The 25,198-nt window shown below is 35.3% G+C and overlaps 1 protein-coding gene across 5 annotated transcripts in view; it reads left to right on the top strand.

The window, feature by feature from the left end:
- The window catches only part of Nars2 (asparaginyl-tRNA synthetase 2, mitochondrial), a 146,962-nt gene that overhangs the window by 87,974 nt on the left and 33,790 nt on the right, over positions 1-25,198 (top strand). For all 5 annotated transcript variants that reach the window (XM_071616537.1, XM_071616535.1, XM_071616534.1 and 2 more), the window contains one exon: positions 14,603-14,735. In XM_071616537.1, the coding sequence (XP_071472638.1) occupies positions 14,603-14,735 (133 nt within the window). The remainder of the gene's footprint in view (positions 1-14,602; positions 14,736-25,198) is intronic.

Raw genomic sequence — 25,198 nt, 5'->3', positions numbered from 1 at the left:
TATTTTCTATGAATATTTTCTTTGTTGTTACCATGGGGATTACATTTAATATCCAAACAATGTGTATCAATCTAATTTTAGTAACAGAGACTTTGCTTCTGTAACAGCTCTGACTCCACCTTTTTTGGTTGTTATCATATCTTAAACATTGAGTCCTCAAACCATAAAGTAGTAGTTACTTGAGACACATTAGCCTCTTAAATTATGTAGAAAATTTATGTAAATTTATAAACCAATTGCAATAATGCTGGCTTTTAACTAATGATTTCGTTTTAATGTGCTAGTCTCTTAAATCATGTGGAAAACAAAAAATGCAATTATAAACTGTCACTACCCATGTTCATCCTCATTGAGATCTTTATTCCTTCAGACTACTTCAGATTACTGTCTACTTGCATTCCACTGAGGGACTACCTTCAGCATTTCTTACAGGGCAGATCTAATGGTAACAAATTTCTACCTTTTGTTGGTCTGGGAATGTTTTAAATTCTTTTCATTCTTTGAAGTTTCTGCCAGATACAAAATTCTTGTTTGACAGTTTTCTTTCTTCAAACACATTGGCCTACTCATTTCCAGCTTCCAGATCTTCTGATGAGAAATCTACAGATAACCTTTTTTTTCTTTTTTTTATTATTAGTAGTTCAAAACATTATAATCTTTTTTATATATAATTATTTTATTTTTTAGTTGTAGATGGACAATGTACTTTTATTTTATTTATTTATTTATGTATGTATGTATGTATGTATGTGGTGCTGAGGAATCGAGCCCAGTGCCCCATGCATGTGAGGCAAGCGTAATACCACTGAGCCACAACCCCAGCCTTGCAGCTAATCTTAATGACCAATCCTTGTATGCAGTGAGTTGTTTCTCTCTTGCTACTTTCAACATTCTCTCTTTGTCTTTGAAAGTTTAATTATGTATCTCACTATGGGTTTTTCTAAAATCATCTTAGTTGGAATGTTAGGCTTCTTGAATGTTTACAGTCAAATCTTTAATCAAATTTGGGAACTTTCAGCCATTATTTCCTTCTGTCCCCCCACTCCTTCTGAGAGTCCCACTCACACATCATGATATCCCACAAGTGATGGAGGTTTTGTTCTCTTTTGCTTTTTTTCTTTCCATTATTCAGACTCCATCATTTTCATTATCTTTTCTTCAATTTTGCTGACTTATTCTTTTGCCTCCTCAAATCTGGCCATTGAATCCCAATAAGAAAGTTTTTTCATTTCAACTGTTGTACTCTTTATTTCCAGAATTTCCTTTTGTTTTCTTTTTAGGTTTCCTATCTCCTTAATAGTTGTCACAAATTCTCTTAGTTAAGTCTTTTTAAAGTAGATCTGTAATGTGAATTACTTTCCTTTTCCCCTGTACTAGGGGTTAAACCCAAGACCTCACACAGGCTAGGTAAGCAATCTTCAATTGAGCTAGATCCCCAGCCTTTTTAAATTTTTTTTATTTTGAGACAGTCACACTTAATTGCTGAGATTGGTTTCAAACTTGAAGTCCTCCTGCCTCAGCCTCCTGAGTGGCTGGGAGTATAGTCATGTGCCACAAAACTCGGCACGGTTTGCTCTTTTTTGTTATTGTTGTTATAGACTGTCTCTGTGCCAAGGGTCAGTGAACTTAGTCTTCCCAGGCCTGGACCTTCCTATGGACAGGCATGAACACTTTCTAAATTTCCCCACAAATGTAGTTGTTTTTGAAAGCCCAGGTTTTTTAATATCTAACTCCCAAAATGCTAAAAGAGAAAAAAATGAAAGGAAGAGAAAGGGAAACGGTCCTTTAAATCCCCTGAAAGTCATATCAGAAGAGAGACTTGCAGCATTTCAAGAAGGTGCAACAAAGTAGCTGCCTGACTCTTTGTATCTCTGTGATCCAAACCAGCAGTCCGGGATCCAAGCCCAGATTCCCAGTATTTGGAGGACAGAATTCTTTTTGCCTACTATGGCTCCCACAAACCTCTGTTGCAGGAACACTTGCACAACTCCCTGCCTCAGGGTTGGGAGTGGGGAATGGATAGCTGCTACTGTGCTAAAAGCTAAAAATGATGGGGATTAACAAGTTTACTATCCTAGCCTTTCACCTTCAATAGATACCAGAATTCCTAAACAGTAACTGCAGACTGATTCTGCCATTGCTATTATCTAAGTAGGTAAACAGATCCTGGTGCTTTTTATTCCACAATCTTTCCAGAATCCTTTCTCTTCCTCATCCGTTGATAATATTTGATTGCTTCTAGTTTGGTAAATTATAATTAAAATTGAATATTCAGGTACAATTCTTTGTGAGCACATATTTTTTTATATTCCCCCAGATAAACACCTAAACATAAACATTGCTGAGTTGTATGGTAAATTTATGCTTAACTTCATAAGCAGCTGCCCGTTTTCTAAAGTAATTATATTCTTTCATGCCCATCAGCAATGGAAGATTTTAGAGTGAAAGGCAGCACTGATAACAGTTATTCTGGGGCATTTGTCATAAAGTGAAATGTCCTGGGCAAACCAGAACCTATGGCCCCCCAAAGATGATGAGTAGGAATAAATTAAATTTCTGCCTTCACTAGTGTTGTTTTAGTGAGACACTTAATAGAAATGCCTTGTAGGGTCTAGTAGACATACTATAAGAAATATTGCAAAAATTAGATTTTTTAATGTAAAATAAAAGGAAACTTCATCTTTGCTCCTTTAGAAGAAATTGCTAATGAAGGAACTTATTCATGGTTCTTTTGCTTCTCTCTCACCAGTAAAAGCTGATAACATGTAAGTTTAGTCACCTATATTGGTTGCTATTAACATTATCTTTTATTTCTTTTGAGGTCACCCCACACACTGTATCTTCCATGATATATTATACCCCCCCAAAAATAAAATGAATGTTTTGTCACATGAAACAGGTACATGGTACAGATAAAGATATGTGTGTCACATAAATCTTTACAATTTGGAGAATGTGCAGAACTCTAGCAAACCTTATTTCAGGTATAAGAGAGAGATTTAATATGTGAATTATGACAGAACCCTGTTTTTTGTTTGTTTGTTTCAGGAACATTTATTAGTGACTTTTACTTAGTTTCTTCAACTGGGTAATTATTCTTGGATTTTCTCCTGATTCTACCATGGGATAGTGTGAAATAAAGTTCAATGAAAAAAATTGAATTCTAGGCAGAAGTACTTTAGGGACTACTGTACAAAGAGTTTTCTCAGAAATTTTCTTTCATACTTCTCTTAGCCAAAATATGTATTTGATTTGATAACATTGATATTTTATATATAGCTGTGGAGGGTTAAGTGTAACTTGGGATACATCCAGAATAATAGCTCAACCCAGAGTCTCTTGACCCTTTGTATAGGTCATACCATGATCCATATCATTAAGAGTATTTTTAAAAGTATTCATACAGCATTTACTATTTCTTTGTATCATTTGAAGCCATATTTATAAGTAAAACCAAATCAGAAGACAGAAGCACTAGCCATTTTATTATACATCCATCCTGAATGTTTCTTCTCAGGGGAACCAGGATCATTGGAGAATGGTAGGTTCATTATCATCTTTAGAGATAATAAATAAGATGGTTGTTAGTTTGCCTGTGGATGAGTTAAGAGCTCGGAAAAGCCTGATTCTGAGAATTTTTATGCATATTGATGGAAAGTTAATGAAAGCTACAAAATGTCATTTACTAAATATTCCTTAGGTATGCATCAGTACCTTTCTGAAAGACAGCCATTTTATCAGAAGAGAGAAGCTGTACTTATAAACACACACACAAAAGTAGGACATGGGTTCTGTAAAGCACAGATGGCGGGGTGCAAGGGCAAATAGGTCTGGCATAGTAGTGGCTATGAGGAAAATCAGATGTATATGACTAGGTCCTGGAGCAAATTCAGAAGCTCTTCCCATCAACTCTGTACTCCATTAATCTCTTTCCTTCTGACCCAGTATCTGAACACTCATTTTCTTTTAGTTGATTATCTTCTGCATTGTTGAGATTTCAACACTCTACTTCAGTGCTGGGCAGTAGAACTTAAACACATGATGAAACTGCTCTATATGGAAGCCACTGACTGACTGTTGGGCACTTGAAGAATGGACAGTGTGACTGTCATATTTCAAGGAACTTTAATTAAATGATTCAATTCTAACTAAATTTGGAAAGCCATATATGACTAGGAATTGCCATATCAAACAATGCAGATCTGGTTGGCCTTGGTCAGGTATTTAAGGTATCTATGCCACATGCATTTTGGAGGTTTCTGTTGCCCTTATCATAGTAACCATGTTTGTTAGACCTAAGTTCCTAATATATGTTAATATTTGTTGAATTAAATCAAATGGACAGACACTAATAAAAGAAAGTTAGGAAGCTTGAAAAACTTGAATAGTAGCCTGGTAAATACTTTGGACACTGATACCAATGCCTGCCCTTTACTTTTATTATAATTTTGTCATTTTACTTTTTTTTCATTCCGTTTGCTTGTTCTTTCTGACTTGTTTTGGTGTCTACATATTATGTGAACACAAAATTAAAACTTTTAAAATACAGAGGTAAGATATTAATGTTCAACATCAGGGCCCCTCAAAATGTTTCATTTTCTTGGTGCCTTGTATGTATTTTCCTAATCCAATCCTTTTCCTTCCCCTGAGAACTTGTCCCTATCCTCATGTTGCATTGAATCATTACTTTAGTTTTTTTCTGTAGTTTTGTCACGGGTGTTTACATCTATGACCAGTACATTTAGTTTGAAAGTTTTTTGATTTTACATAAATAGAATCACTGTTTTCTTTGGTAACTTATTTTATTCATTTAACATTATAGTCCTCACAACATGCTCGTCGTTTCATTATGTTCTAAATTATATCCATGTTGTATAACCTGTTATTTTCACTAATGTAGAATAAATATTTCTTTGTGTGAATATGCCACAGATTATTTAGCTATTTTAATACTGGTGGATGTCTTGATAGTATATACACAGTACAGCTCTGAAATCCCTGTGTGTGTCACTTGGTACACAGAACAAGAGTTAGTGCAGGCTTCAAAGGATCATCTCTCTGCTATGCTTCATAACCAGTGTCTTAGTTGTCTTCTTTTCACCCCCTTCCTTTACCCTCCTTCTTCCCTTTTCTGCCTCCTCCTTTCTCTTCCTCTCTTCCTCCTTTCTTTCTTCTTCTTTTTCTTCCTCCTCCAATTCAAGGAAAATGAATAGGGGCTTTTCATGTTTTATTTCTGTGGTCTAAGTACGTCGTTAAAAGCAGTTTGCCTATTTCTAGACTGCCTTAGTGCCTTTATGCTTTTGTGTTCCTAAACCAAGCTGTTGGATTTGGAGTCTGTCAAGAATGTTAGAAAATTTTCATTCTGTGCAGATGGTACCACTGGTATGAAATAACACCTTTGTATTGATTATTTGTGTCTTTTAATTATAATTGGCAGTTAGAATATCTAGATCATTGTTTCTCAACTCTGGGCATTAGAATGTCCCAGGAGTTTGCTTTTTTTTTTTTCTTTTTCCTTTGTTTTGGGGAGAGAGGGTATTAGGGATTGAACTCAGGAGTGCTTTACCACTGAGCAACTCCCCAGCCCTAATAACTATTATCCATTTGTTGAACTATTTATATAGTTGATATTAGGTTAAGCTTTTGACATTTTATTTTATTTCATCTTTATAATAACCCTTGATAGATGTGTACTTAAACCCATGTTTGCATGGAGAAATTCAGAGACGTTAAAGACTTGCTTAAGTTGAGGAACCAGGAATTCAACTTAGATCTTTAATACCCACTCTTCATCACTACCCTAACCTTAAAAACTTAAGAGTCCTGGGGCTGAGGTTGTGGCTCAGCAGTAGAGCGCTCACCTAGCACATGCGACGTGCTCGGTTCAATCCTCAGCACCACATAAAAATATAAATAAATAAAATAAAGATATTGTGTCCAACTACAACTAAAAAAAAAAAAAATTTTTTTTTTTAAGTTTAAAGTCCTGTGTGTGAGACTTGAGCCCCACAATTGTTGATGGTTCATGGCCATAGTCAGTTAACTATCTACTTCTCCAGTCTCATGCCTCATAAAAGATAAATCCTTAAAATCTTTTAAACTTATAATACACATCAATGTTTATAGCAGCTCAATTCACAATAGCTAACCTAGGTGCCCTTCAGCAGATGAATGGATTTAAAAAAGTGATACATAACACACACATATGGAATATTACTCAGCCTTAAAGAAGAATGAAATTATGGCATTTGCAGGTGAAAAGATGGACCCAGAGACTATCATGATAAATGAAATAAGCCAATCCCAAAAAACCAAAGGCCTAATGTTTTCTCTGATATGCAAATGCTAATTCACAGTCTGTGTTCGGTTCAGGGGCTAAGGAAGAATAGAGTTACTTTAGATTAGGTAGAGGGCAGTGAAGGGAGGGGAGGAGCCATAGGGGTAGAAAGGATAGTACAATGAATCAGACATTATTACCCTATGTACATATGTAACTAGGTGACTGGAGAGATTCTACATTGTATAATCAGAAGAATGATAAATTATACTCCATTATATATAATGTATCAAAGTGCATTCAACTGTCTAACTAATTAAAACAAATTTTAAAAATGTATACAAAAAAATGGTACACATACCTAAATTAAAGTATTTACATATTGTTCTCGTTTACATGTAGTCCTCAGGGAAAGGGCCACTAAATGTAAGAAATATAAGGGATAGTCTTGACATGAATAGAGTTGAATAGACCTTTTTGGAAAGGTGATTTTAATGCTTTCCTGAGACATGAGGATAAATATTCAGTTAAGACGGACAGTCAGCAAATCACAGCCTTTGAGAATGTGATTTTTAGGCTGGGGAGATAGCTCAGTTGGTAGAGTGCTTGCCTCGCATGCACAAGGCCCTGAGTTCAATCCCCAGCACCACAAAAATAAAAATAAAACAGAATGTGATTTTCTGAGGCTTCCTGTTCAGTCAGTCCTCTGATGAGTCCACATTGCAGCAATGATGCAGTGGCACTTCCATCTGGCAGGAGCCAAAGAATCATGTGCTGCTATGTTTACATAAAGTAGACTTAAGGTGATTTTTTTTTTCTTGTGGTATATTATATTTTCTCAAAAAAATAAAATCTCTCCTAACTAGAGAAGCTCACCCGATTTAGTACTTTTCAAAGATTTTTGTTGCATACAGACCAGAAGTTAAAATATGGGCAGCCATTGAGAGATCTGATTCTGTTATCTTCTAATGCCTCCTGTGAACAACTATTATAGAGAGCAGCACAACTCCTTGTTTGGTTTGTTTGGAAATGGATATTCTGTTAACCATTGTAATTCTTCTACCCTCACCCTCTCCTAATGCTGCTTGGGGATCAGCATATTTTAGAGAAAAAAAAAATGAATTGTTTACTTATTTGACAAATAATACTTGTCCAGTTGTTCATGGAGGACACTATAAAGAACAAACAAATAGATATAGTTGCTCATGAAATTTACAATCTAAAAGAGAAGATGAACAATCACATCCATACTATATATAAAGTTTCCATTTTAAAAGGTGCTGTGAACAATGGAGCATAGTATTATTAAAGAATATATTGGGAGGATTGACCGAAGAAGGTTGGAAGAAGATTGAAGCCAAATGGACCTGGGAGAACATGAGTTCAGTTTCTGATGAATGGAAGGATCAACTAAACAGATAAACAGATACACATATCTGGAGCTTAGAAAAGAGGTCTGAGCAGAAACTAAATTTGGGACTGTATGAAATCATTGGTTAAAGCAGATCATTTAGGGAGATAGTGTCTAATGAGAAAAGAGAATTTTTGAAGTTTTGAAGAATGCTAGTGTTTAATGAACAGCTAGAATGAGATATGTGTAAAGAAGGTAAAGAGGTCAAAAAATAGAAGGAGTGCTGGGGCCTGGGCTCAGTGGTAGCATGCTCGCCTAGCATGTGTGAGGGCCTGGGTTCCATCCTCAGCACCACATATAAATAAATAAAATAAAGGTATTGTGTCCACCTACAACTAAAAAAAAGAAGAAGAAGAAGAAGAAGGAAAACTAACAAAGTACAATATTTCAAGAGGCTGGAGTATTTCAAGGAGTATTAAATGAAATCCACTCACTCCTTACCATGGCATGTAGGAAGGCCCTGCATGTTCTGGTCCCTTCCTGCCTCTCTGACTCCTCCCTTGCCACTCATCCTGCTACTGGCCTGCTATTGTCTCTTTGCTGGCATGTTTTTTTCAGTTCATCTCAGAAGTAGCCAGCCTTCCAGCCCCTGAAGCAGGACTGTTGTCAGACCCTATCAAACTTTGAATTTCATTGTGCAATTAAGATTATGTTTTAATAAAATATTAAAAACAGGGGCTGAGGTTGTGGCTCAGTGGTAGAGCGCTCACCTCACATATGCAAGGCCCTGGGTTCGATCCTCAGCATCACTTAAAAATAAATAAATTAAAGTATTGTGTCCTCCAACAACTAAAAAAGAAATATTTTAAAAAATATTAAAAACATGTTAAGCCAGGCATGGTGGAGCATGCCTGCAATCCCAGCAATTTGGGAGGCTGAGGCAGGAGGATCGTGAGTTCAAACCCAGCCTCAGCAACTTAGTGAGGCCCTAAGCAACTCAGGAGACCCTGTTTCTAAATAAAAATACAAAAAAGGTCTGGGGATGTGGCTTGGTAGTTAAGCACCTCTGTGTTCAATCCTTGGTATTAAAAAAAAAAAAAAAAAAAAAAAAAAAGTTAAATAAAATGAATTTTGCAGAATTGTTTAGCAATAATAGTAAAAAAGATTTTTCCTATTTTCTTTTATTTAAGTACAGGGCATTTAACACGGGGACACTTTACCACTGAGCTACATCCTTAGCCCTTTTTATTTTTTACTTTGAGACAAGGTCTCACTAAGTTGCCTCAGTAAATTGCTAAGGCTGGCATTGAACTTGCAATCCTCTTGTCTCAGTCTCCTGAATCAGAACTTTTTCAACTTTAGAATGCATCCTTCCTAAGGCTTCTTAATATGAATGGTTGAAATGTTGAAGGCCATATCTCTTGTATGCCTTTTATAAAGTATATCAAATAAAATCAAATAAAGAAATAGGAGAAAACTGGAAAGGAAGTACCTGGAATCCACTCTAAGGCATGTAATAATAACACATGACAAGTATGTTATGGTATTGATACTGATAATCCAGTGGACACAAGACAATAGTAAAATAGATGATCATTTTCTGGATGATGGGAAAATCACTCCACAAAGACTGTTAACTAAAGCCTTGAGTTCTCTTCAATTCATTGAACGTCTTACTGACATGACAGTAGAGAAGTAATACAGAGGTTGGGGTACGGAAAAAGTTTTTGATCAGTCTTATGCCAAGTAAGTTCTTTCCCAGATAAAGAATAGCAGTTCCTCTATTCTTTCAGAATATGAAGCTTAGCTCTTAAATATCAGGTCCAGAAAGAATAAATGGCCAAACAACCAGTGACCATTTTAAAATAATTGACTGGCCAACTCAAGGGCTTCATAAAACTCCACACATGTAAGAAGGTGACTTTTATATAGAACACTTTGTCATTTTATTTTTTATTTTCCAAAAATCAATTTTGGTAGCTTTCTTGATTGATGCGTATTGAATGTAGTTTTGTTATCTTCAACATTGACGCCAAGCTCATGGTCTTTCCTTTTATAGCTTTCCTTTCTCTGTAATTTGGGAGAAGAATGGTTTTCTGGTGCTGAGTGTTTTCTTTTTCTGCTGGTCTCTTCTCACAGCAGTACTGGCCTTCCACCTGGCTTTGTATCTTGTTTTAGAAATAGGCTTTTTCTCAGATTTTATTTTAAATGTTGCTATAAGCCTTGCTACAAATGGTTCTCATGTCTGTAGAAGACTGAACAAAAGAAATCTGCATATATTAAAACAGAAGTGGGGCTGGGGTTGTGGCTCAGTGGTAGCACGCTTGCCTAACACACATGAGGCACTGGGGATTCGATTCTCAGCACCACATAAAAATAAATAAAATAAAGGCCTTGTGTCCATCTACACTAAAAATATTAAAAAAAAAAAAAAAAAAAACACATAGGAGGGGCTGGAGATGTGGCTCAAGTGGTAGCGCGCTCGCCTAGCATGCATGAGGCACTGGGTTCAATTCTCAGCACTACATAAAAACAAAATAAAGATATTGTGTTCACCTAAAACTAAAAAATAAATATATTTTTTTAAACGAGTGGTTTTTCTATGGACCTAGAAACAAAATTATTGCAAAAGATACTAGAGTCAATGCCAAGCCTCCCCATCCCCCATGCCTATAAAAATCTAAAGACTACGAAGACTAAAGACTTGCTAAAAGTTACAAAATAGTGATGAGAATTTATCATTCTCATTATTTTTATGAAGACAACACATCCTAGAGAGCTATGATTTTAACACATAAAGCAAACTATTCATAAGGCAGGGAAATATACCAGACTACTTATCTTAGTTATCTTTGAGAAGGGAGAGTGTACTATGAATTTTTCCTTCTAATTTTCTAAGGTTTGTTGTTGTTTATTTGTTAGTTTGTTTACTGCAGTTTTTTAAAATTTTTATTTTTTTATAACTTTATTTTATTTGTTTTTTATGTGGTGCTGAGGATTGAACCCAGTGCCACTCACATGCAAGGCAAGTGCTCTACCACTGAGCCGCAACCCTAGCCCCTAATTTTCTGAGCTTTTAAATGTTTAGTTATGAGCATCATTTTTGTCAGTATCTAATCAAGGCTGTAAGCATTGAAGTAGATCTGCATTTGAGTCTGCCTCCACCCTTTAACTTAACTGTGGCTCTGTGACTTTTGAGAAAGCTTCTTAACCTCTGTGAATCAAAAGTTTCTTACTTTGGAAAACAGAAATAGTAATAATACTTTAAGGAATCAACTATGAAGGGGTTAGCTGTAAGATTTTGACATTTAATGTCTGGCTTACAAGGATGGTGGCTCTCTACTGGTGATCACAACTTTTTTGGGGGGTGGGGGGGTACCAGAGATTGAACTCATAGGCACTCAATCCCTTGAGCCACATCCCCAGCCCTATTTTGTATTTTATTTAGAGACAGGGTCTCACTGAGTTGCTTAGCACTTTGCCATTGCTGAGGCTGGCTTTGAACTCTTGATCCTCCTGCCTCAGCCTCCCCAGCTGCTGGGATTACAGGCATGAGCCACCGCACCCTGCAGTAATTACTACTTTATAATAGTACACTTGATGCTGATGTAGGGTGATAATTATTGAATGGGTTAAACATTGTTCTGCTTAAAGACTGGATGCTAAAGTAGGCAATTTTCCAACATACCTTCCAGACTATTTTTTCTTTCTGTTAATTCAAAAGAAGCACTGTGGTCATCAGTTCTTACTCGATTACAATGTTACTTACTTCAACAATAAAAAGAGGCCAGGTGGCGCATACCTGTAATCCCAGCGGCTGGAGGCTGAGGCAGGGGGATCACAGGCTCAAAGCCAGCTTCAGTATTTAGTGAGGCCCTAAACAATTTAGTGAGACCCTGTCTCTAAATAAAATGTGAAAAGAAATGGGAATATGGCTCAGTGGTTAAATGCCCTTGGTTTCAATCCCTGGTACCAAAATAAATAAATAAAATAAAAAGAAATGAACTGAAAAAAAAAAAAAAAGTGTTACTGAGCTCTTGAGTACCTCAGTCAGTGCCTGCTATTTACTATAATTAAAGTAAAAATTCATAATACTCTTCTACATTTTATACTGGAGAACTTGCCAAACATATCTAGGGAACCATTGTTAAATTTTAAAATCCCTATTGCTACTCATTCTGGAGCTACATATATAGAATTGCCATGTTGAAGCAAATGCCCTTATGCTTTGAATTTGGAGTTCTTGTATGAAACCACTATGTCTTTGTGCCTAGTACCTTAATACAAATATCACTCTTAAATAGCATTCTCATTAGCCTTCCTTGTATTTCAGAGCCTCCAAAGTAAATTTCAGCTATACCACATATGTATTTATGCCCTAAAAAAATTCAACACTTTAATGTTAACATTTATATATACAGTTTCTTACAACGTAGTACCAATAATAAATGCCATGTTTTAAATTTTGATATACCTATTGCTAGCCTACTTATAGATGTCATAGTCACAGATTGGAAACCAAAGGCCATGTAACTTTTGATTTTACTGTTTGGGACAGACTGAATTGATTGACCCATTTTTAGGTATCCATTTTAGGTTCCCATCTTAGGTACTGAGTGACAGCCCTAGTAAGGTGTGTTTGAGTATTTTTCTATATTTGTAACATTGTTGTTTATGAGGATGTTGTGCTTTTCCACTTGACAACTGAGGAAGCCCGTCATCATCATTAGTTACTCATTCATTCAGCATGAGCACCTGTTTTATCTAGACACTGGAGATGCAAACATGAATAAAACATGATGCTTATTCTGGAAAATTTCATAGTTAATGGAGGAAGGGAGATATTTTAAAATATAATTACATTTCATACATATCTATATGATAAATATATGAACAAAGTATTATATACAGGAGGAAATAATGAATTTGGGATACATGGTCAGGTTTCCAAGAAGTAATGACATAAAAGCCCAGTCCTGAAGGTTGGATGGGAATTTGCCATTTAGAATGAGAGGACCCTGGCATGGTGTGCACACCTGTAATCCCAGCAGTTCAGGAGGCTAGGTAAGGCAGGAGAATCAAAAGTTAAAGCCAGCCTCAGCAATTTAGCAAGGCCCTAAGCAACCATCTCAAAATAAAAAAAAGGACTAGAGATGTGGCTCAGTGCCCTTGGATTCAACATCGGGTACCTAAAAAATAAAATATATAGAGAGAATCAGGGGACAGGGAGTACTGGATGGAAAATGGCCTTTGCAGACCCCAAAGGTGCAGGAGCATGCTAGGTGAGGGAGGAAAGGCTACATGAGGGGAATCCTGAGTTGAAATCAAGAGTTTGAATTTTATCCTTTTGGCAGTGGGTAATCATTGAAGATTTTAAAATTAGGGCTGATATAATCAGATTTGAGCCTGAAAACTCACAGTATTTTGGGCCAAGAGAAAGACAGGTGGCAAACATCAGTCAAAAGCTGTTTATTTTTTAAGCAAAATACAAGGGTTTACCGCCAACAGCAGCTGTGGAGATAAGAGTGACTAGCTTTGAGAGAATTTTCAAAGCGTAAACAATTGAGTTTTGTAATCAATATGTGGGACATGTGGGCAGTGGGGGTTGTAAGATCTGGCCTGGATGACTAAATAGATTAACTGAGATTAACAGCACTGGAAGAAAGGTAAAAAGAAAAGCAGAATTATTCATTATTTCATTTTTGGAAATGGGACAAACGTTTTTATTTTGTACAAGATAAGTTGTCTTTTCAGGAACATTCTAATAAGCAAGTCTGTGTCTGAATCTTGGGGAAAAAGTTAACCATAGTAATATTTCTGAGTTCCTACTGTTTTTTTTTTTCCCTTAAAAGCTAAAGTTCTCTGAGCTTAACTGATTATGATCTCATGAAGGTGGCTATAGAACCAAATGTAAAATAAAGATATTGTGTCCACCTAAAACTAAAATTACTAAGCCCCTTACCAACTGAAATGAAATTTTGAAAGAAAAAAAAATCTCTTAGTTATTTCCCAGAATATCTTAAAATGAAACAAAACTGGTATGTTTATTTTTTATATAAAACATCTGTTTTCTGCACTGCTTACTGATCTTAGTTTTACTTGCCTAATAATGAACATATAAAGAGTATTCCAGATAATAGCTGAGGATCCCAAATTTCTTGCTTTGTTTCTGCAAAAACAAAATTTATAATTAAGTCCTAAGAAATATTTCTTACTTCGTATATGCTTGATTGATCTCCATTTTTTTGCCCTGTCAAATATGAAGAACACTAAAATGTTCAAGAATGGAGATGTGTGTCTACTTCTTTGGGGGAATTTAAAATAAGGTTTGTTTGGGTTTTTGTTTTGTTTTCATTTGGATGGTTGAGCTGTAGTCTTTTATTAAATCCAGGGGATAGACATTTCTTCAAAATCTGCCTCACCCCCAAATTTCAAGGGTCAGATTTCAGCATCTATTGGAATATGTGGGTGGTTATGAAGGGCTCAGATAGACTTGGGAAAAGGTAAATTGCTGCACATATCTGACATTTCTTTTTTCATGTATTTAAAAAATAAATTTGCACACCTTATTCACAAGAAATTCTAATTTTTTGTGTTTCTATCTAGAATTCTCTGTGTGGTTTCTTGGGTGGTGGTATTTTTCCTTTACTTTGATCTTGATTGCTGTGAAATGTAGTTGCCTGCTGTTTAAGGCAGCTGCAATAGGATGCACCCAGAAGTGGTTGTGTATCTATATTTAGAAAACCGTAGGGTTTGTAAAGCAGTTGCAAATTCCTTTGGGATAAAATGGTTCTATAAATGTAACATTTTTAATGAAACTATTATTATCACCCATTAGAGAAGTAGAGAGCTAATATGTGTGGGCTTATGAACATGACAGAGGTACAATTTTTTTTAAGAGCTCACAGAGTACTTTAAATATTTAAAATTAATCATGTGAATCCTATTTTCATGATCTTCATCTTGAATTGCAGAGCTTTTACTCGAGTGTTTACCTTTGGTCCAACATTCCGAGCTGAGAATTCTCAGAGCCGGAGACACCTGGCAGAATTTTATATGGTAGAAGCAGAGATTTCTTTTGTTGAGAGTCTTCAAGATCTCATGCAGGTAGGTACACAGTTTTAAAATTTCAGATGTCTGTGACATTATATGGTTCTATGTATTTTTTATCCTGGATTTCTGTGAATTACAGATAATTATAAGATAAAGAAGATGGAGAGCTATTATTAATTTAATAAACATTTACTGACTGCCTTTACTGTAATAGCTGAACATATGAGAGTCAGGTTTAAGTTCCTATCTCTGCTCTTCCACTTGCTATGCTATGAAGTTACCTAACCTTCATAATCTTTAGCTTTCTCTACTGTAAAAGGAGAATAATTGTAGTTATTTTAAAAGGTGAAAGAATGTATATAATATAAAGCACCTAGCATGATATCTAGGAAATAAATATGCTTAGTAAATAGTAGCTCTTATTTGGTAGGAAAATAAATTTAAGACATCTGTAATATTTCAATAAACATCTATAAAGTTATTTTAGAAAAGATCTATAGGAACTGTTAGGGTTCATTTGAAGGGGCAAGGCACAAGGTTGGAGAGAGTCAGGAATCAGTTCATGAAAGACCTTGTATTTTAAAGCCATGCTAAGGAGTTTGAACTTTGTCCAAAAGTAAAGGAGAAAATGTTCTAGTTGGAAAAGGCATGATCAGAGTTATATTTTATATAAATCTCTCTAAGCCAGATGCAGTGGCACACACATGTAATCCTAGCAGCTCAGGAGGCTGAGGCAGTAGGGTCACAAGTTTAAGGCCAGCCTCAGAAACTTAGTGAGACCCTGTCTCAAAAATCAAAAATAAAAAGGGCACTGAGTGTGATAACGCAAGCCTGTAATCCCAGCAACTCAGGAGGCTGAGGCAGAAGGATCGCAAGTTTGAGGCCAGCCTTAGCACTTCAGTGAAGCCCTAAGCAACTTAGTGAGACTCTGTCTCAAAATAAAAAATAAAATGGGCTGGGGATGTAACTCAGTGGTATAGTACCCCTGGGTTTAATTCCTAGTACCAAAACAAACAAACAAATTGATTTTTAATCTAGTTTTTTAAGCATTGGTGATTAATTCAGAAATATCGTGAAGCAGAAAGCACAGAGTCATTTTATTTGGAGCATTTTCCTGCACTACATTTGCCGGTATTGTTTCAGATATATTCCAACGTAAGTCTAGGACTCATAAATAAGAATGGTCAACCCCAGAAAGATGGACAGTTCAGCAGCTTTAGATGGGATGGACATGAGAGGAGGTAGATTCAGTGCCATTGTTCCCTGAGGGTTGTATAACAGCTACCTAAAACAGTCCTAATTTATACCCACTGTATTAATTTACCAGTTTTCTGTTTTATGGATCTTGCTGTTATGCTTGTCTTATATATTTTTTTTAATATTTATTTTTTAGTTTTAGGTGGACACAATATCTTTATTTTACATTTATGTGGTGCTGAGAATTGAACTCAGTGACTCATGCATGCTAGCCGAGTGCTCTGCAACTGAGCCCCAGCCCCTTGTCTTATATTCTTTTAAATTTATTTCTAAATTTACATACATAAAAATTCATGTTTTGAGGAACACTGTACACTTCTCTAGTTAGAGAAGTTCAATCAAGATAACAAAACAAAAAATTTTTTCAATACTGGGGATTGAACTCAGGGGCACTGTACCACTTAATTACATTCTCAGAAACACACACACATACCCCTTTTTTTCTTTATTTTTGAGACAGGGTCTCACTAAGTTGCTGAGGCTGGCCTTAAACTTGTGATCCTCCTGCCTTAGCCTCCCCAGTAGCTGAGAGTACAGATATATGCCAAACAATTTGGTCATTACAAAATGACTCCCTCTTGCTGTCATTTTATATTCCAACCCTCCTCCTTCTGGCAACCACTGATCTGTTGTTCCTCTAAATAATCTTGCCCTTCCAAAATGTCATATAAAAGGAATAATTACAGATTTTTTTACTTTGTCTTCTGTCACATAACATAATTATATGAGATTCATCCATGTTTATCAGTTGTTTGCTTCTTTTTCCTGCTAGGTATTCATAGTACAGATGCATCTCAGCTCATTTATCCTTTCACCAGTTGGAGAACATTTGATTCAGTTCTAGTTTTTTAAAATAATGAACACAGTTGCTGTAAACATTCATATGCAAGTTTTGTATAAATATAAAGTTTTCATACTTCTCAGATAAGTTCCAGGGGTGAGATTGCTAGAAAAGTGTTTAATTTTCATAGGAAACCAATTTATTTTCCAAAATGACTGAACCATTTTGCATTCTCACTTGCAGTACACAAAAGTTTTGCATTTTTACTTCCTCACCAGCATTTAATTTTTTCAGGTGTGTGTGTGTGTGCGCGCGCACGTGTGTTAAGACATTCTTATAGCAATGTGTAAGTATCTCATTGTGGTTTTACTTTGCATTTTCCTCATGCTCGTTGATGTTGAGCATCTTTTCATATGCTTATTAGCCGTCAGTTTATAGTCTTTGGTGAAGTGTTTGTTCAAAATGTTTTATTGGATTTTTGTTTTCTTATTGGATTTTGAAAATTCTTTATTCCAAATAAAAGTCCTTTTCAGATATATCTGATTTGCAGATATTTTCGCCCAACTGGTGGCTTGTCTTTGCATTTTTTTAACAGTGTCATATATAGAGAAAAAGGCTTTAATTTTTATGAATACTAATTTACCAGTTCTCTTGCTGTTAACGGCATTAAGAATGGTTTGAAGCCAGGTGCAGGGATGTGTGCCTATAATCCCAGCCACTCAGGAGGCTGAAGTGGAGAATTGTGAATTGGAAGCCAACCTGGAAGAAAAGAAAAAAAACTCAAGGTCACACAAGATTCTCATGATTTCTTCTGAAAGTGGTATCATCCACATTGTTGTATGCATCAGTAGTTCATTTCTTTTCATTGCTGAGTAGTATAATATGTATGTTTTTACCACAGTTTGCTTAATTTATATATTTATATATTATATATTTATATATATATAATTTTCAGTTTGGGGATATTATAATAAAACACCTGTGTACAGTTCATGTACATTTATGTATAGTTTTTGTGTGTGCATAAATACAAGTCTTTATGTCTTTGCAATAAATTTGCAAGAGTGCAATTGTTAGGTCATATGTTTAATTTCATAAGAAATTATGTTATTTTCAGCAATTTATTGTACCAGCAATGTATGAATGTTCTAGTTTTTCTACATCCTTACCAGCATTAATGTGCTCACTATTCTTTTCTAGGTATCTATTAGTACCACATTGTGTTTTTGATTTGCATTTTCCTACTGGCTGATGATACTGAACATCTTTTCATATACTTATTTGCCATCTATAAATCCTCTTCAGTGAAACGACTATTCATGTCTTTTATGGACTGTTTTGTTTTCACTGTTGAGTTTTGAGGGTTCTTTATATATTGTAGGTACTAGTTCTTTGTTGGATGTGTGGCTTCCAGATATGTTCTCCTAGTAAGTAACTTGCCTTTTCATTCTTTTAATTTTGGTGAGCTCTTTATCTTTGTTTTTTAACAGGTGGGTCATTGTATGTCTAGGTATGATTTTCTTTGAGTTTATCCTATTTATAATTTAGTGAACTCCTTGAATATGTCTTTAGCCATTTGGGAAGAATTTTCAGCCATTACTTCCTCACATGTTTTCTGTGTCTGTTTTCATCTTCTGATACACCAATAACACACATGTGAGGCCTTTGGATATTGTCCCGCAATTCTTCAGTTCTCTGTTCGTTATTTAATCCATCATTTTTCTTTCCATAATTCAGACTGGGGCATTCAACTAATCTGTCTTCAAATGCACTAATTCTTTCCTTTGTTGTCTTCTTTCTGCTACTTTGCACCTTCAGTGAAATTTTTATTTCAGATGCATATTTTCTCATTTCTTTTTTATCTCCTGAGAAGTCCTATCTCTGTTCATCTAAAGAATGTTTGTTTACCTTTATTTTGTGGAAGGTGGTTATTATACCTGCGTTAAGATCTTCATCAAATATTTTCCAAAATCTGGGTCTTCTGTGTGCTTACATCAGTGGATTGTCTTTTCCTCTTAGAATTCATCGAACTTCTCTGGTTCTTTTTCTGTCTGGTAATTTTAGACTCTATCCTAGATATTTTGAATGTCATATTCTGGGGCTCTGGTCCTGCTAAAATCCTGTGGAAGTGATATCATTTTGTAGTGTTGTTTTATCAGTCATTAAACCTAGGATCAGTAACCAATAAGATCTGTAAGTTCTGTCTCACTCTCTGTTGGCATTGGTTTCTATGTCAGTTTTCAAAGTCTTTGCTATGCTATTTGAGTCTGTCTATTGCATGTGCCACTCAGCAGTTACTCTGGAAATTGCACAGTGCTTTATATACTGTAGTTCCTTGTTGGAAGGCTACCCTGTGCTTCTTTGGGTTGGTTGCACATGTACCATGCTTCAGGGTGAACCCTGGCTTTATGGAAGTTCATACACAAAATTAGGGGTCACCTTTTCCTGCTGTTCAGAATTTCCTTCATACTTTCTGGCTTCTTGAGACCCCCTAGCTCTGGTTCCTCTAGCCAGAAAGACAGATTTCTTTCACATTTTTATCCTTCACCATGTTATTTCCAGGTGACTGTGGTCATCCATAATTAATTAGTTAGAAGTAGCAAGAGTAAAGGTGCTTAAATTAATGGAGATTCCCACATACACATTCTCTAAACAGCAGGGTCCTCCTCTCTCAGGTCCTATGATTAGAGAAGTGGGTCTTTGGTATTCCACAACTGGGGCTGCCTTCAAGATAGAACCAGAAGAGAAAACAAAGAAGAGTAGAATACCAACGTAAGATTTCCCTGTAAACAGTAAAACACGGGGACCTTTTCCCAGTTCTGTGGGAAGTAGCAACCTTCTCTCAAAAGTTTTGCTTCCCATGCCTGCAGACAGTTCAGTATTTCACTCCCAAATGAAAGCCAGAAGAAGGAAGAGTGGAATTGGGAAAAATCACCTTCACTACAGATTATTATTTAAGTCAGCCCATCACAAGGCTATCTATCACTGTTTACTTTTTTGAATCCTGAGGTAGTTGCTCTTTGTATTCTAACTGGATTTTTAAGTTATAATGGGTTAGAAAGATAGGGTGTAGTCAGCTTACTATAGTATAGCTAGAGAAACAGCCAGATTGAGAAACAAAATGGCTTAATTATTAATAATTCCCCTTTTTTATATTCCATGCAAACAGAAACCAAAAACAAGTCACAGTAGCTATTTTTATTTCAGACAAAATAATCTTAAAGACAAAAGCTGAGGGGCTGGGAATGTGGCTCGTTGGTGGTAGAGCCCTTACCTAACAAGCATGAGGCCTTGGATTCAGTCCCTAGTACCACAAAGAGACAGAGTCACTACATAATGGTCAAGGAATCAATTCAACAAGAACATATAACAATGGTAAACATATGTTTACCTAATACCAGAACATCCAATTTTATAAAACAAATATTAGATCTAAAAGGAGAGATAGCGTCCAGCACAATAATAGTAGGAGAGTACATCCCTCTTTTATCAATGGATAGCCAGTCAAAAAAATCAACAAAAACCAGAGTTAAGCTATACTATAAATCAAATGAACTTAACAAAGAATTGTAAAACATTTTGTTCAATGTCTGCAGAATCGACATTCTTTTCTTCAGTACATGAAACATTGTCTACAATCAACAAGTCTCAACATCATCAAAAAATTAAAATCATATCTTCTCTGATCCAAATGGAATAAAACTAGAAATTAACAAAAGAAATGTCAGAAACTATACAAAATTCATAGAGCCTTATCAACATGCTACTGAACAGTGAGTCATTGAAGAAATAAAAATCTTCAGATTCTTGAGAAACAAATGAAATGTAAACATGATATGCCAAAACATAAGAACAGTACTGAGAGGGAAGTTCATAGCAATAGATGCCTACATGAAAAAATAGAAAGATTTCAAGTAAACAGTGATACGTATTAAGGATCTAGAAGAAAGTGAGCGCAAACCAATCTCAAAATTAATAGAAGGAAAGAAATGCAAAGATTGGAGCAGAAATAAATGAAATAGAGACTTTACAGATACAAAAATCAACAAATAAAGAGTTGGTTTTTTTGAAAAGTAAACAAAATCAACAGATCTTTAGACATACTAAGAATAAAAGAACCAAGTAAATAAAATTGGAGATGAAAAGAAGACATTACAACTGATACCACAGAAATACAAACTGTCATTAGATACTGTTTGGAACAACAAATTAGAAAACAAGTTGGCTAAGTTTCTGAACACATTCACCCTACCAAAATTGAACCATGAAGACATAGAAAACTGAGACTAATTACTAGTAATGAGATTGAGTTGATAATAAAAAGTCTACCAACAAAGAAAAGTCCAGAATCAGGTGACTTCATTGCTGAATTATATCAAACTTTTAAGGAAGAACTAATACTAGTTCTTTACAAATTAAAAAAAATTGAAATGAATTTTTCTAAACTCTTGCTATGGGGCCAGCAACACCCTAACCCTGAAACCAGTCACTCATTCACACACACACACACACACACACACACACACACACACACCTGACAACTGTAAACCATTATCCCTAATAAACTTGAATGCAAAAATTCTAAATAAAAATACCTAATTCATGGGCTGGGGCTGTAGCTTAGAGGTAGAGCTCTTGTCTAGCATGTGTGAGGCACTGGGTTCTATCCTCGGCACCACATAAATAAATAAAATAAAGGTACTGTGTCCATCTCAACTAAAAATATTTTTTTAAAATACCTAATTCTGAATAAAAAGTTAGCAAATTGAATCCCAAACCATATAAAAAGAATACTTACCATAATCAAGTGGAATCTATTCCAGGATGCAAAGATGGTTCAACATATGCAAATCAGTAAATATAATACATCACATCGACAGAATGAAAGATAAAAATCATATGTTCATCTCAGTAGATACAGAAAAAGCATTTGATAAAATTCAACATTGCTTCAATGCAAAGACTTTGGACAAATTAGGTACAAAATAAATATTATAAAAGCTGTATATGACAAACCCATACCACTGAGCAGGCAAAGGCTGGAAGCATTTTTCCTAAGGTCTGGAACAAGACAAGGTGACTACTCTTATCACTCTTATTTGACGTAATATTGGAAGTTTTAGCCAGAGGAATTATTCAAGAGAGAGAAATAAAGGGCATACAAATAGAAAGGGAAAAAAATCAAGGTATCCCTGTTCACAAATGCTATGATTCTATATAGAAAAACCTAAAGACTCTACTAAAAAACTACAAGAACTGATAAAATAATCAGTGAAGTTGCAGCATAGAAAATTAATGTTAACATAAGCATTTTATATGCCAGTGATGAGATTGCTAAGAATAAGATTATGAAAGGAATCCTGTTCACAATAGCTATAAAAAATAAAATACCTAGAAATAAATTTAACCAAGAAGGAAAAGGACTTATACCAAAAAAAAAAAAAAAAAAAAAAAAATTTTGCAAAACTCCTATGGAAAAAAATGACACAAAAAATGTTTATGTTCTTTCCATGTTCACAGAGGAAGAATTAATATTATTAAAAGGTCTATAATTCCCAAAGTATTTACATATTCAATACAATCTTCATCAGAATACCAATGACATTCTTCACAGAATTAGAAAAAATAATTCTAAAATTCATGGAAGCCACAAAGACTCCAAACAGGCAAAGCAGTTTTGAGCAAAAAGAACAAATCTGGAGGTATCACACTTCTTGATTTTAGACTACACCTCAAAACAATAGTAATAAAAACATGATGTTGACATAAAAACAGACATACAGACCAAAACAGAATTGAGCATAGAGAAATAACCCCATGCATCTACAGCCAGTTGATTTTCAGTAGAGGTGCTAAGAACACTCATTGGAGAAAAGACAGTATCTTCAGTAAATCATGCTGAGAAAATTGGGTATACACATGCGGAAGAATAAAACTAGACCTCCTACTTCTTATCACTAACAAAAATCAACCCAAGCCTGGTATGGTGTCATATGCTTGAAATCCCAGCAGCTCTAGAGGCTAAGACAGGAGGATCACGAGTTCAGAGCCAGCCTCAGCAATGCAAGGTGCTAAGCAACTCAGTGAGACCCTGTCTCTAAATTTAAAAATACAAAATAGGGCTGGGGATGTGGCTCAGTTCAATCCCCGGTATCGAAAGAAAAAAATCAACTCAAATTAATTAAACACTTAAATGTGTGGGCTGGGGTGTTGCTCAGTGTGGAACACTTGCCTAACATATATGAGGCCCTGGGTTCAATCTCCAAACTTAAATATAAAAACTGAAACTAGTAAATTGAATCCTACTGGAAGAAAACTGGGAAAAACCTTCAGAACATCAGGATGGGTAAGGATTTTGTGGACTAAACTCCAAAATATAGGAAATAAAAACAAAAATAGGATTTTATCAAACTGAAAAGTCTCTACACAGCAAAGGAACCAAGCAACATAATGAAGAGACAGACTACAGAATGGAAGGAAATATTTGCAAACTATATACATATGACAAGAGGTTAATATCCAAAATATATAAGGAACTCCAAAAGCTCAGTAAGAAAAAAGCAAAAAACTCAATTTAAAAATAGGCAATAGACCTGGATAGAGATTTCTCAAAAGAAGACATATGATGTCCAACAGAAAAATCATCAGGGAAATGCAAATGAAAACCAGATATTGCCTCATCCCAGTAAGAATAGTTAGGGATAAGGAGGGATGGGGAAAGGTTGACCAATGGATACTAAGTTACAGTGAAATAGGAATAGAAGTTTGGTATGGAATTGCAAATTAATGGTAACTAAAGACAATATAAATTATGTAGTATATGTCTTAGAAAACTGGATATTGAATATCTTCACCATGAACAAATGATAGATGATTGAGAAAATAGGTATGTTTAACCTGATACAAACATTACACGATATATACACATATTGGACAATCACCTAGCACTCCATTGTCATATTCAATTTTTATGGTTTTTTTTATAATAAAATATTTCTACTTTTCATTCTCAGAAGTACCCCAGTTTGGATAATTTGTTACATAATTACACAAAAAGTTCTTTGATTTTGTGAATTTTAATGCTGATCTCCTTGAATCTAATAATAACTAGGCATTTAAATCAGAAGAATATTCAAGTTTTGGTGTCACTGATTTGCTACTTGAATCATTGTACTCTACTGTTGGTATTTAAAGCATACACTGTTTGATGATTTAGATAGAATACAAACTTTTCCCCTAAAGAGAGAAGGAAAAAGTATACTGCCCCCAAAAGTAATGTCCCACTTCTCTTTTTCTTTTATAAATTATATTCTGTGGAAATTATCATCTTAGTGAAGAGTAGTCTCATAAATATTAAATCAGAATGTTGTAACTCAGAGTCATTTCCCCTCATGAGTTACAAAGCAACTAATAATAACTGTTTAGTGCCATTGAGCAATACATTTTTAAAACATCTTAAAGTTATGTTAACTCTTCAGTTGAGTTTCTGTTTTCACCAACTATATTTACAGAGTGTAGTCTAAAAGTCAAGGTTAGGGAAGTCAGTTATACTCATTTTCAAATGGGTGTTTACTTCTCACAAATACACAAATTTAACTTAACAACCTCAGTGATCAGAGTCTTCATTTTTATAAACAGGTGTATTGTGTTTTAGTCAGCTTTTTCACTGCTGTGACTAAAAGAACTGACAAGAGCAAATTTAAAGGAAGAAAAGTTTATTTGGGGCCTCGCAGTTTCAGAGGTCCCATCCATATACAGCAGGCTCCTTTCCTTGGGGATTGGGGTGAGACTGAACATCATGGCAGAAGAGTGTGGCAGAGGGGAGCAGCTCACATGGTGATCTGAAAGCAGAGAGAAACTCCACTCACCACTTGCCAACTAGATACCCCAGAGGCACACCAATAATCCACCTCCTCCAGCCACATCCTACCTGCCTTCAGTTACCACTCAGTTAATCTCATCAGGGGATTAATTCACTGATTGGGTAAAGTCTCTCGTAATCTGTTCATTTCTCTTCTAAACCGTCTTGTACTTTCTTATACATGAGCTTTTGGGGGACACCTAACATCCAAACCATAACAGTCCCTTGACAGTACAGGCGTACTGTCCAGTCCAGCTTCTTTTTTCCCTTCCAGTATGTGCTGGCTTTGTTTAGTAACTGAGGAATATAACCCATCATAAATTTCTTTATCTCACTTCTGGACTGGTAGGTGACATAGGCTTAAGGTAAAGAACCTTTAGCATATGACTGGTCTTCTTTCATCAAGTTATTTCTTACTGCTATTCTCCTCTCTGTTGATTTCATCTGATTTTCTTTATTTTCCTCCACTGGTTTAAATTCTATACATTCTATTTCTGTTATTGTAATAAATAGCTTATTTTACTTTTTTTACATTAAGTCTACAGTTAAACAACTCTTCTCTCATTAGATTACGAGGCCCTCAGAAGTTTTGCTTGTTCCCTTCAATTTTGTCTTTAT

Source organism: Marmota flaviventris, chromosome 9 (genome assembly GCF_047511675.1).
Source record: "Marmota flaviventris isolate mMarFla1 chromosome 9, mMarFla1.hap1, whole genome shotgun sequence".
NCBI lineage: Eukaryota > Metazoa > Chordata > Mammalia > Rodentia > Sciuridae > Marmota > Marmota flaviventris.
This window is presented reverse-complemented; position numbering and strand designations above follow the sequence as displayed.